At 52.7% G+C, this 13,236-nt stretch overlaps 1 protein-coding gene across 5 annotated transcripts; it reads left to right on the forward strand.

Annotated features, from left to right (window-relative positions):
• The first annotated feature begins 481 nt into the window (after positions 1-481).
• PRKAG3 (protein kinase AMP-activated non-catalytic subunit gamma 3) lies at positions 482-8,549 on the forward strand. 5 transcript variants are annotated; one of them, XR_008530178.1, is made up of 13 exons: positions 482-957; positions 1,411-1,569; positions 1,929-2,302; positions 3,345-3,426; positions 3,841-3,899; positions 4,012-4,057; positions 4,262-4,316; positions 4,496-4,622; positions 4,737-4,902; positions 6,175-6,212; positions 6,384-6,530; positions 6,872-7,103; positions 7,698-8,549. XR_008530178.1 is itself a non-coding variant. In XM_054585652.1 (12 exons), exons 1-12 carry the CDS (start codon positions 807-809, stop codon positions 6,986-6,988), a joined length of 1,521 nt encoding a protein of 506 aa, XP_054441627.1. In that variant the 5' UTR covers positions 482-806; the 3' UTR covers positions 6,989-7,568. The 5 variants fall into 5 exon arrangements, 4 of the variants coding, with proteins under 4 accessions (XP_054441627.1, XP_054441625.1, XP_054441628.1 ...); XM_054585652.1 differs by lacking the exon at positions 7,698-8,549 and having other exon boundaries at positions 6,872-7,568; XM_054585650.1 differs by lacking the exons at positions 6,872-7,103; positions 7,698-8,549 and having other exon boundaries at positions 482-622; positions 900-957; positions 6,384-6,843.
• Positions 8,550-13,236: the final 4,687 nt, after the last annotated feature.

Consider the following 13,236-nt stretch of genomic DNA (forward strand, 5'->3'; position numbering starts at 1 on the left):
GCCACCCTCCTGGGACCACCCACAAACCCCACAGCCCCAGCCTCCCAGCTGGCTGCAGCTTGCCCTTTCTAACCCCAGCACCACCCATAACTGAAGTTTGTATAAGGTAGAAAGTTAGGCTCAACCTGCCTCCATTTTCCCTCATTTGGCGCCTGCAAAACATGAGAACGGTCCTCAGAGAAGGGACTCAGGACGCAGAGCCCACCTCCTCCTCGCGCCAGTGCCCCCACGTTGCTCGGAGCCACCTCCCCCCGGCAGGAGCCTTTCTGCTTCTTGTCTGAGATCCTGGAGGCAGCCCAGGACTGGACTTCAAAATCCCAGGTTGCCCCCTTCCTCCCCACCCCGCCCCCAGGCTGCTGGGCTGGAGCCACGGAGTGGGCAGACCCCCCCTCCCGGCTGCCTGACACCCAGGGAGAAACCGATCTGGGAGGGCGGGGTGCCCGGAGCCAGGCCCAGAATAGAGCTACCCGGCCACAGTGTCCAGCGCTTGCTCTCCGTTGGTCTGGTTGGCCGCATGGAGCCCGAGCTGGAGCACACACTGCGCAGGGTACCAGGGTTCCAGGGAGGCCGTGAGCTGGGGACACACCACGTTGTGTGAATGTGTGTGTGCATGCACACATATGTATGTGTATTTGACCTGGACTTTCTCTGTGTATATGAGTGTGTTTGTGTCTGTGTATATATATCCTTTGTGTAAGTGAGGGTACTTGGTTCTGTGTCTGGGAATGGTTGAGTGTGTGTGTTTCTGAGTGCGTGTAAATATCTATGTGTGGGTGTGTGTTTACGGGTATGGGGGGTGGGTGTTTATGTGTGTATATGTGTGTGCACGCTCACGTGCACACCAGGGGAAAGGAAGGATCCGTGTTCCAGAACGCAGGGCATTTTCCCCACACCTTCAGGCATTCTCCTCCCCAGAGGCCCCCTCGTGGAGCAGCTTTGCGGGACCTGAGAACCCAGGTAGGTAGGGCGGCCCCTCCTGGCGGGCCCAGCCTCTTTTTTCTGGGCCCCCATTCTCACCCTCCCCGCTGGCCTGGCTTTTGTCTTCCTCCCCTTTTCTTTCTTTCTTCCTCTTTGTTTCTTCTTCCTCCTTCCCCCCTTGCTCCTTCCCCTTTCAAAAGCAGAGAAGGTGGAACGATAGCCTGAAGACTTAAACCCTGGTTCTGACTTTGTCATTTATTAGCTGTGTGATTTACGGCAAATTTTTTATCCTCTCTAAGCTCAAGTCCCCTGTTAGTAAGCAAGGAATGGTAATAATGCCTCCCTTATCAAATCGCTGTGAGGCTTGAATGAGAATATATTGGAGAAAAGTCCTCTGAAAGCTTGCAAATATTAAATGGCATTATTAATAACATTTTCATCGATTGCTGTGTTACTCCCTATTAACCAAACGGGCCCCATCCCCACTTCCAGAGATGAGCTTCCTAGGGCAAGGAGACAGCACTTCATGGCCATCGCCAGCCATGACCGCCAGCTCAGAAAGAAGCCATGGGAAGCGGGGGGCCAAGGCCTCAAGATGGACAAGGCAGGAGGCTGTGGAGGAAGAGGACCTGCCAGGCCTGGGGGAAGAAGGTGAGGCCAAGGCCAGTTCTGGGGGAAATGGGGAGGGGGCGCAGTGGGAAGCCCCAGAAGCCTGGGGCCTGGGCTCTGCCCTTGATTCTTCCATAACACAGAGTTGGGCCCAACCCTCATTTTGTAGCCTCAGTCTCCCTACATGGAAGAAGACTACCGTATTGCAGAGCCAGGGACGCCACACGAGTTACTTGGGACAGAGCCAGTATCTCGTGTGACTCCCTGAGACCCAGCTTCCTCATCTGCAAAATGGGGTCCACAAAGCCCAGGCTTCCCAAGGCTGCTGTGAGGATAAACCGAGACAGCAGATAATAAAGTATTTTGGACAATGGGATCACTGTCCTCTCCCCCTCAAACAGGTCCCCAATCCAGGCCAGCTGCTGAGTACATTGGGCTGGAGGCCACATTCCCCAAGGCCACACCCTTGGCCCAGGCTGCTCCCTTGGACACCATCCCCTCTGAGTGCGCAGCCTCAGCCCCTGGCTCCAGCGCAGACGGTCTGGAGCTGGGCGAAGAGGTCCCGGCCTCAGCCGCCTGCAGGTATGAGCTCGGCCTGCTGGAAGAGGGGCCTGCCCGCTGCGCGCCCCTGCAGGCCCCGTTACCCAGGCAGGGCTTGGACGATGAGCTGCAGAAACCAGGCGCCCAGGTCTACATGCACTTCATGCAGAAGCACACCTGCTACGATGCCATGGCAACCAGCTCCAAGCTGGTCATCTTTGACACCACGCTGGAGGTGAGGCCACGGCCCTGCCCACCTCCGTCCTCCCATGGCTGCAGCCACCACTCACCTGCCGGGTACCCTGCCCGGCCAGGCCTCCCTGCACGTCCCCTGCCACAGCTCTTTCTCGGCACCATGGAGACGAGAGCAGGGAGGGCTGCTGCTCTCTGTGAGAGACCCCTGATTGCCGTCAGAGCCCTGCCACTTAGTATCTGTAGGAACTTGGGTGGGTCACGTTACCTCTCTCCTCCCCAAAATGGGGGTAGGAATGCCTGCTTTGCCCTACAAGCTTCGGAGGACTCCTGGGGCATCCCAAGACAGGTAGATGCACTTTGCAAAACCTGAGCGATGAATGTGGAAGATATTGCAGAATGGCTTAGGACAAAGAGCAGGGGGGAGCAAAACCAGATCACTACCGGACTAGTAAGATGAGCTCTGGCCCCTGTTCTTCCATTAGGCTGAGCTATGAAATGCCTATCATTCTATTCTTACCATTATGTATAGTAAAGCAGTGTTTTCCAAATCATGGTATATGTGTTGTCCACACTACATGATCTGATTCTAGTGACATATGAATGAATGTATTTACATGAGTAGCCTTGTATGCTACTCATATAAATATGCATTAGAAATACAGCCAGCATGTTTAGATAGCATTGCTTAGGTTGAGGCCAAAATTGAGTCAATGTAAAATTTATTTAGTGAAAAATATTTTGTGAATGCTATGTAAATAACCATACCTCTAGTACTTAGATTAACAAAATTATACTGTGTCTGTACACATGTGACTTCTGAGTGGAAACAGTTCGTTTTTCACACCCTGGCGTGCCTGGTGACGGTGTCACCTCAGTGCCTCTGGCCACCAGCAGCCTTATCTCTGGAGCAAATGTCCCCAACAAGGATTATTTCTGGTGTGTGCTATGACATGAGGAAGGCAGGCTGGCTTGTGTGGAGGAGGACCCATGAGAAGGCCCCGCAGACGGGGACTCTGGTTGGGACAGGGCACCGCTGAGGGGCGGTGAGAGGCTTACCCTCGTCTATCCTCCCCGGCCCTCAGATCAAGAAGGCCTTCTTCGCCCTGGTGGCCAACGGTGTCCGGGCAGCACCTCTGTGGGACAGCAAGAAGCAGAGCTTTGTGGGTGAGGAAGGCATGGGGAGGCAGAGGTGGTGGGGAAGGTTCCCTCAGAGGAGGGTCCCTGGGAGGTGTTCCTGCATTTGGTTTTCCCACTTGTGGAGCAGTTGTGACCAGCCAACCCCTCTGGCTGTAGTGACCCATGGTCCCAGGTTATATTTGCTAAATAGGAAAAGAGAAAAGGGGAAGGAAGAAACTAGGAGAATAGAAGAAGGTGTGAGGGAAGGGGAGAAATTGGAGGGACTACGGAGAACCCCATTTCTCAGGCACCGGAGGGGCTGCCCTACTCCCCTCGTCCCATAGTTCCCACTGTTGCCTCAGTACCAGGACGCTGGCAGGGACTGCGGGGGAGCCTGGGCCCTCACCCTGCCTCCCACCACAAGGCCCCAGGCTGACGCCCCTGTCCCTCCCAACCCCTCAGGGATGCTGACCATCACAGACTTCATCTTGGTGCTGCATCGGTATTACAGGTCCCCCCTGGTGAGAAGTGGGCTGGGGGTCCTGGAGTACCCCTGGGCTGGGGAGTGGGGAGCTCAGGGAGCCCAGTGCCGAGGGGCCCATGTCTGACTTGCGGAGTCCCGTCTGTCTCTAGGTCCAGATCTATGAGATTGAAGAACATAAGATTGAGACCTGGAGGGGTGAGTGGGCAGAGGGGGCCTGGAAAGGGGCTGAGGGGGTGTGGGTGACCTGAGGGAGAGGACGGGCAGTGGGGATTTCCGAGAGGGGGCAGAGACAGGGTGACGGGGAGCCTGGGGGGCCTAAGGGAAGGGTTTCACTCCGGTGGGCTGTGCAATAAGGCAGGGTAGCCCCTTCCCTTGGCCTGATTTGGGCTTTTTCTGCAGAGATCTACCTTCAAGGCTGTGTCAAGCCTCTGGTCTCCATCTTTCCCAATGACAGGTAAGTGTCCCCAACCACCCACCAGAGCCTCCTTGCTCTGCGCAGTCCCCGGCCCCACCCCTTAGTTCTGAACTCACCTGCGCATGGGGAGACTTGGCACCCCATCCTCCCTTCTAGGGGGCTGGGATGGAGGGTCTCTCTCCCCCGGCTGCCTCAGTCTCACTGCTCCTATCCCGCAGCCTGTTCGAAGCCGTCTATACCCTCATCAAGAACCGGATCCACCGTCTGCCTGTCCTGGACCCAGTCTCAGGCGACGTGCTCCACATCATCACGCACAAGCGGCTACTCAAGTTCCTGCACATCTTTGTGAGCCTGGGACAGCCCGGGAGTAGGGGTGGCCCTGGTCATTGGGAAGGGGGCAGCTGGGAGCCCTGGAGGCTGCTCCGCCCTGACAGCCCCACCTTTCCCCACCCCAACCAGGGCGCCCTGCTGCCCCAGCCCTCCTTCCTCTCCCGAACCATCCAAGATTTGGGCATCGGCACATTCCGAGACTTGGCCGTGGTGCTTGAAACGGCCCCTGTCCTGACCGCACTGGACATCTTTGTGGACCGGCATGTGTCTGCGCTGCCTGTGGTCAACGAAGACGGTATGCACCCCAGGACAGGGCTGGGGGGGCGGGCGGGAGGCAGTGAGGGGCAGTGGTCTGTGGAGCATCAGCTTGGGGCCCAGGGTGGAGGTCGGGCTAGAAGTCTCTGCCTGCTTTGAGCTTTGGACCAGCTGCTCAGCCTCTCTGTGCCTCCGGTTCTTCATGTGTAAAGTGGGAATCTTAACACCCGTCCTCTGACTTCACAGGGTGACTTAAAAGGATTATGTGCAATCAAATGAGCATAATGAGAGAAACCAGTAGATGAGGTTATTCATTTTAATTCACCCTAAAATGGGCCAGATGACCCAGTTAGACCTCTATTTCTTGCTCTGTGAAAGGTTCAGAAGAATTGCGAGATTGCTTCTTTGGTCAACCATGGCTGTGAATGATTTCGAAGTTAAAATTGTCATAATGAAGCTACATAGCAAGAAGTATCCAATTTATTTTTGATTATGAACAATTTCAAATGTATGAAAATGGTAGAAAAAGCTGTATAATGAGCTCCACATATCCATTGCCTGGATTAACTGCTGTTAACATACTACCACGTCAGTTTCTTTTCTTTTCTTTTGCTGAAGTATTTTAAAATAATTCTAGACATCATGCCATTTCACCGCTAAACCGTACAGTCTGTATCTCCTAAAATAAATGTATTTCCTATATCACCTAACAAAGTCATAAATAATTAACATGATCTACTATCCAATCCTAATTCTCGTTTCCCCATTTTTCCCAAGAATAACTTTCTTTTTCACATTTGATTTTTTCAAACCAGGGTTAATTAGGGTCTGTACTTTGCATCTGCTTCTGTCCTTTGAGTCTCTTTGGAGCTAAAACAGTTCCCTCCCTGCTTCATTTTTCCGACACCGATGATGGACAGGCTGGGTGGGTCAGCTCTCCTACAGAACCTCCCGCCCCTAGGTCTGCCGGTTTGCCTTCTATGGGCAGCCTTTACCTTGCTCCTCTATTCCTGCAGACCAGAAATTAGACTTAAGTCTTGATCAGACTCAGGCTAGAATTATGTCACGGGTGATGCGACGTGCTCATGTTGTGTCCCATCAGGAGGTGTGGTGTCAGGTTGTCTCTCTCTGCGGTGCTGTTTGGTCTGCGCGGTTCAGAACAGCAGCCTGACGCCTCACTGTAGAGCCAGCAGTCTCGGGGTGGGGAATGTTGAGGCGTGCATTCCCAAACCTCACCCCAGGCCCTTGCACAGTGTCCTAGTTCTGATCAGAGACTATTCCCTTTCTCTCCCTCCACCCACCACCCCTGCAGGTCAGGTTGTGGGCCTATACTCCCGCTTTGATGTGATCGTAAGTGTCATGGGGAATAGAGGGGAGCTGGGAGCGCGGCGGGGAGGTTGTGGGGGTGAGAATTAGAGGCATCTGTGGACCAGGAGGGCCTTCCCAAGTGTCAGGGGCAATATCTGTGGGCCTAGAGCCTGGTGGAAGGGGTGACTTAGCGGCACTTCCCTCCCTGCCCAGCACCTGGCTGCCCAGCAAACCTACAACCACCTAGACATGAGTGTGGGTGAAGCTCTGAGGCAAAGGACGCTGTGTCTGGAGGGAGTTCTCTCCTGCCACCCTGAGGAGACCTTGGGGGAAGTCATTGACCGGATTGTCCGGGAACAGGTACCGTATACCCCCAGTGCACATGGCGCAATCCTTCTCACGAACTGCTCCGGCCCTCTCTATGCATCAGGCACCTGCCCTGTCCCTGTTTCATGGCCAAGCTCTTGGTGTCCACACTGGTCAGCAACTGGTCCTATCCATGGGGGCCATGGGCCATGGGCCATGGGCCACAGCCCACTGATCACCCCATAGAGGTCAGAACCTCCCTTAACTCGTTTCTAAGAGACACTCTCTTGCTCCCCCAGTTATGTCAATCTGTTGCCCCTGATTCTTGATGGCAGCCTCCCTGGCTGCCATAGCCGCATGGCTCTGCCCCTTACTGAACACCTGCGGACCCACAGGTACACCGGTTGGTGCTAGTGGATGAGAGCCAGCATCTCCTGGGCGTGGTGTCCCTCTCCGATATCCTTCAGGCACTGGTGCTCAGTCCTGCTGGCATTGAGGCCCTCAGTGCCTGAGAAGATCCGAGTCCTCATTCCCAGGACACCTTCCACACCCGGAGCCCACGGAGGGAGCTGGGGCATCGGCCTTCATCTTCACCCACCCCCGTTAGCTGGTTCGGCTCTGGTTCAGGTAGGCTCTGCTCTGGGCCATTGGCCTCAGCACCAGCCCCATGGTCTTTCTGGCTCCCAGATCTCAGACCGGGGCTCCCTGAGGATGGGGAGTGGACCAGCTCCCAACTGAACAGCCCCATGGAAACTACAAGTGTCTGAACTCGCCGTGGGGCCATCACATTGTCCCATTCTCAGCTGAGGTCATAGAGCTCCTCATGAGAGCGGTGCACAGGGGCCAGGAAACAGGCGAAGGCAGGGTGCGGGGACTTCCGGTGCTCTGGGGAGGTTGGCCTGCCCTTTCACAATTCAATTCCCACCTGCTTGGAATTCCACTGCTGGAAGGAAGCGAGTTAACACAGCTTTGTTAAATGGCCTTTCCCTGCTCAGTAAGAACTCAGTCTAAAAGGAAGAAGCTTCTAATCCTCTTTTTAGTAAACTGGACATGATCTCAGATTTTGCCTAGGAGTGTGTTCGCTCGGGGTTTGCAGAAGGGTGGGGGCAGGGCGCAGATTCCACCTACTGGGCAGTGGATGGCAAGACTGAGGTTCTCCTATTGGAAAGGCAACCTCTCCTCCTCATTTAGTCACTGTCTTTCCTTCTCTTTTCCTCACAGGCTTCTCCAGCCCTCCCTAAATGCCCTTGCCCTGTCTATGCTCCCAGAAGCCCTCGGGAATGCCCAGTGCACTATGGGATGATGAAATTAAGGAGAAAACCTGAGTCAAGCCTAGAGGTCCCTGAACCAGAGGCCTTGGGATTGCCCCAGGGCCAACTGCTCCATGTCCACACACGTCACTTTCCCCTCTGCCCCACTGGGGCGGCAAGCCCATGGATTTAGTCAGGGGCTCTGGATCCTTCGGCTTGTGGACTACCTGCTGCTCTGTGTCCCAGCTCCTGAGAGTCCTGGCTGTTCTTCCCCTGAGAACTGCCTTACTGGTTCCCACAGCTTTGCCACTGCCCCTCTCCTCCCCCTGCATTGACATTTCGGGGCTGCTGGGGGCTCCATGGAGCAAGAGATATTTGCAGAGCTGCCTGTGGGAGTGGGGTCTTCCCTCCATTCGCGTGCTCAGCTCTCACCAGCAGTGTTCTTGGTGCCCAGGGATGGCCCTACATTCAGATCACTGAGGAGGAATGATAGACAAGCACAAAAAAGAACAGCCCAGGAACTTAGATTTTATGTTCCACTCAGAAAATGCTACAGTCGTTTGACTTGAACTTGTGGCAAGATCCCTGTACTTTCTGATTTCAAAGACACCAAGGAAGATCTGTAACTGGCAAACAGCCCGAGTGCATTTCTTTTGTTCACAGAGTGTTATTCCTCTGACATTTCTTTTTCATCTTTTGTTTATAGAAAAAAACATAAAATGTTAGTTACTTGCACAGTAGCTACAACTCACTCCATAAACTCTATCATTTGCACGACACTTCTTTGTTTTTTCTAACACTGAGTATAATTTCCATTATGAAGCCATTTCCCACAGGTGGTAGAAATTAATCTCAGTGAGTTTGGGGTCCCCCTCCTGTCTTTTCCGGGGGTTAAGTTCAGTGAGGAGGAGGAGGTGTTCAACAGTGTAAGAGTTTGTTCCTCAGTCATCACCCCCCACCCATGTCAGCTCCTGTTAGAACATCCCCATTGCACTTGGTGGGTCATGGGTGGGCATGGCCCCTGCTTGGTGATCCCTCACTCCCTACCATGAAGCCTCTTCGGGCCTGCCTGCCCTTGGGGCATGAGGACATTCTAGCTCCTGGCCCCGCACTCCTTTGGGCTTCAGGAAGCTCTGTGGGGCTGTCCCAAGCCCATCCACTGTGAGGAACAGCAAGTGGCCTGTTCTACTCTGAGCCTTGAAGGTTTTCCCAGGAAACATGAGGCCCAGGGGTCTTCTAACCTATGACCTCCAAACCTCTCCAGGGTATTTGTCATTCTTCTCCCCGCTCAGACACAGCTCCCTCTCAGGGACCCCAGAACTGTCTACGCTCTTTGCGTCCCCAGCCCCCACTGGCTTGTGGACCCTTTATCCAGTGGGGAAGAAGGGGCATGTTTCTCTAACCCATCATATCTTCTTCCAAACCCTCTGTGTATCTTGAGTTTTTGATATCCATCCTGAGAGCCAGGCTTCTGAACTTCCAAAGCCAAGACTGAGCTTCTGCTGTGTCGCCCTCCACTCTGACCATGGACACTGCAGGCGGGGCTGGCCGGTGGGGAGAGAGAGGCTGATGTACCTAAAGTATGCACCCGCCCCATTTACCTCACAGAGCAGCGAAGTGGAGACAGGAGCCTGGTGGGCCAGGTAGGAAATAAAGGCATTTCCTCAGACTCTCAGCTTCTGTTTCCGGTTTTGCCCTAACCCACAGGCCAGGTGCTGGCTCTGCTCTGGGAAGTACCTACCTGGGAAGGTACTGGGTCTTAGGCTCAAGTGGGATGATGGGATGGGAGTGTTTGGTCATTCAACTCACAGCATCCTTGGGCGGGTGGGGGGCGGGGCCAGCTGCCTCCTACCGACCCGCTGTCTCTAGGGAAAGTGCATCAGGCTCAGGCTTCAGGTGAAAGCGCCAGTGCGAGGAAGGCATCTTCCCCTGCTCTGCTGCCCTTGGGAGCAGACAGGTCTCCACCCTCCCCAGAACCCAGCAGGTGACTCCCTGGGGGGATCTTTCTTTCAGTCGAAGGTACTTCTGCTGTGCTGAGTTGATGTGTACTCTTCTGCGGTTATCCTAAACCCTATTGTTCTCTCCTTACAGAGTCAGGTGGGGCGGGGGGGCGGGGGGGGCGGGGCGGGCGCGGTTATCAGGGAGCCTCACCAAGACATCACTCGGCTGCGCCGTCCGGGGCAGCAGAGTACCTGAGGCTCCAGGCCTTGAAGTGGGTCTCATCACTCACTGGCCTCTGACGCGCTTTGTGCCAAACCTCGAACCGCAGCTAATGGGTTCCACCCTCCAGGGAGAAAGGTGCAGAGGGAAGAGCCCAAGCTATTGCAGCACCAAAGAGTGCTTTTTTCATTTGCATGAAATGTCTTGTCCCAGCATTGTGCTGGAATATAAACTGGCAAAGACCATTTTCAGCACCACCTCCCACCCCAACATAAGCAATAGAACTTCGTGTGCACGTGTGGTATACATGTACTGTTCTGAAGGTATATTTCAATCAAAAGCTTTTTTACATTTTATATATATATATATGTGTATATATGTGCAAAAATACATATAAAGGTTATATATGTATAACCTTTAGTATAAAGAGAAAACCTCTTTGGCCATGTTATATTTTGTTTTTCTCTGTTTGGGGGAGCAGTCTTTGATTCTCTTCTTCCCAGAGCTATATCTGTGGGCAAGGTTTCATAGTGTGTTAATAGCTCTTTGGCTCTTGTACCCTGTAGAACACAACATTCACTTGTCACCAATGGCAAAAGCTTTTTGGGAAGAGCCTCGGAAGCTGTGCCTACACCTCACCTGCCCTTTAATTGATCCTCACAAGGACATCATTATTTCACCAGCCTGCTTAGCTCTTGTTTTGGGCTCTACATTTCTGATTTCTGACTGGAGGTTGCATTTTAGGAGCAGAGATGCACAGCGGAACAGAGCCACCCCAGGACTTCCTGTGGTGCTCCTAGAAGTACTGTTAACATCAGCAGCTATTTCTACAAATTCACCCTCACAGATTTTTTTCCATTGAGAAATAATTCACGTACCATTTAAATTCACTATTTCAAAGTATACAATTCAGTGGTATTTAATACATTTACAAAGTTGTGCAATATCACCACTATCTAATTCCAGTTCATATTCCTCATCCAATAGAAACTCTATATTCATTAACAATCACCCCATTCTCTCTTCCCCTCCCCCCGGCTTCTAGCAACTACTAATCTACTTTTTGTCCTCATGGATTTGCCTATTCTGGACATTTTGTGTAAACAGAATGTGGTCTTTTCCAAATATATGGTGACAGAAGGTAATTTAACTTTGGGTGGTGAGCACACAATGCAATATAGAGATCGTGTATTATAGAAATTGACACTTGAAACCTATATACTCTTATTAACCAATGTCACCCCCATAAATTTAATGGAAAAAGATATGGCCTTTTTTTTTGTCTGGTTTTCTTCATTAGTATAATGTTTTCAAGGTTCATCCATGATGTAGTATGTATCAGTACTTCATTTCTTCTTTTATGGCTGAATAATGTTCTATCCACGGATATAGAAGCTTTTCATAGATTTTAATGAGAAAGTAGCCTACACATTCATTCACTGAGCCGCAGATCATGAATGCTGACACTCTAGGGCAGAACTACAAATCCCCAGCTCCAAGCCACATCTCCCCACCCACGTGGCAGGGTCCTTTGGTGGTCTGAAGGAGCAGCACACGGGGAAAGGTGGAAGTCTGCTTTGGTTGACACTGTGCTGTACAGGGATCAGTCCTCTGCCCAGGCCCGGTCCTCTGCATTTATAAGGAGCTCTCGCTGGTGAACCCCGACACAAGCACGGTTGAGATCCACGCCTTTATAATCAGGAATTCCTTCCACTTCTCCCCAGGTTTCTCTTCTCAATATGGAAAGCTCATATCCAACCCTGTCCTCCTCCTTCCTTCCTCCAACTGCAGTCTCTTCTCATTCAACAAACATTTATTAATCGCCTCCTAAGTGCTAGACACAGACTTAGACACTGGGATCCAAACCGAAAGGGGCTTGATTTGTGCCCTCCATGGGGTCTGCAGCTGGCTGGGGAGATAGGCATGCTTACAACAAGGGGACCAGGCTGAGTGCTCAGTGCTGTAAGAGGAGGGGGCGGGGAAGGCACAAGAGGAAGTGCTCCCACTCGCCCAGAGAGGTCAGGGAAGGCTTTGCAGAGCCAGTGACATTTGAGCTGAGTTCTGAGGAAAAGCAAGTTCTCTGGGATGACGTGACAGTTGGTGGAAGAGGGTGTTCCAGGGAGACAGGACATGAAGTTCAAAGTATTGAGGCCAGAAAGAGCATAGTGCGCTCAGGGAAACAAGGAATTTGGGCTCTGCTGTGGGAAGAGCTGAGGCTAAGAGGGGAGTAGCGGGGGCGGGGGGGCGGGTAGCATGCCAGGACGGGGGTCTCCTCAGCCACAGGGAGGCTTTTGACCTTTAGGGGTGAGGGAGACTCCTGAAGGGTCTTAGCCAGGACAAGCGTGTGCTTTTTTAATGGGTGTAATCTCAAATCCCCACAGGCATAAGAAACTTGACTTTCTTTTTCTATGACTCAGCAGAAATTTAAAACGGGGACTGGGACTCTGAAGCTGGGACTCACTGACTTCTCAGGCCTGTGACATGGTGCATTGGATCTCAGTGCAAACCCACCTTCATTCTAGTTGGCTTTCTGTACTAAAGAAGTTTGAAAACTAAAAGCTATAATCCCCAGACTTCCTTGCAGAGAGAGTTCCAGGAGGGACATAGGTTCTACCTCTCAGATGCATATGAAAGAGATTGGGAAAGTGGCAGTGAGACAAAGGCCACAAGTCTGCTACTCCTGATCTTTCTGGAGGCATTAGCAGATGTCCAAGTCCGGTGACTACTGGTTTCTTGGGTATTAAGAGGCAGGACTGGGGAGGGAATCAATATTCTTCTTCCTTCTTTCTTTCTTTCCTTCCTTCGTTCCTCTTCCTTTGTTTCTTCTTTCCTTCCTTCCTTTCTTTCTCTTTCTCTCTCCTTCTTCCCTCCCTCCCTCCCTCCCTCCTTCTCTCCTTTCCTTCCTTCCGTTTCCTTTTTCTTTTTTTTGCCAGGAGACCTGGGGGACATGGGCCAATAGCTGTAGTGAGAGCTCCCCAACTCTCATCCTCCTGAGTGTGGCCCACGTGCTGCGCCCCAGGCTGGTGGGTGCCCTGGTGATGTCCCAGGCGTCACTCTTACAGGTCTAGCCTAGAGCTCTTGTAGCAGTTTGTGTAGCACCTCACGGCCTGAGCTAAGCACTTTCTGTTCAGTGGAGGGCGCTGTCCTCAGGGCCTGGGAGCGCCTCTGCAGCTCCCAGGCGAAGCCCAGGCCTTTCTGTGAGGTCTGGGAAAGCATGTGAGACTCTCAGTTGCCATAGAGGGAGGTGGCTCTGCTTGCCACCAAGATTCCTAAGCGGGGAGAAGGCATTCCCCAAACACAGAAATCAGTTCAGATGCTGGGTCATCAAAAAGAATGACCAAGGTCTCCAA

This window comes from Pteronotus mesoamericanus, unplaced genomic scaffold (assembly GCF_021234165.1).
Source record: "Pteronotus mesoamericanus isolate MK-2021 breed Mesoamerican mustached bat unplaced genomic scaffold, CSHL_Meso_final contig_90, whole genome shotgun sequence".
Taxonomy (NCBI): Eukaryota; Metazoa; Chordata; class Mammalia; order Chiroptera; family Mormoopidae; genus Pteronotus; species Pteronotus mesoamericanus.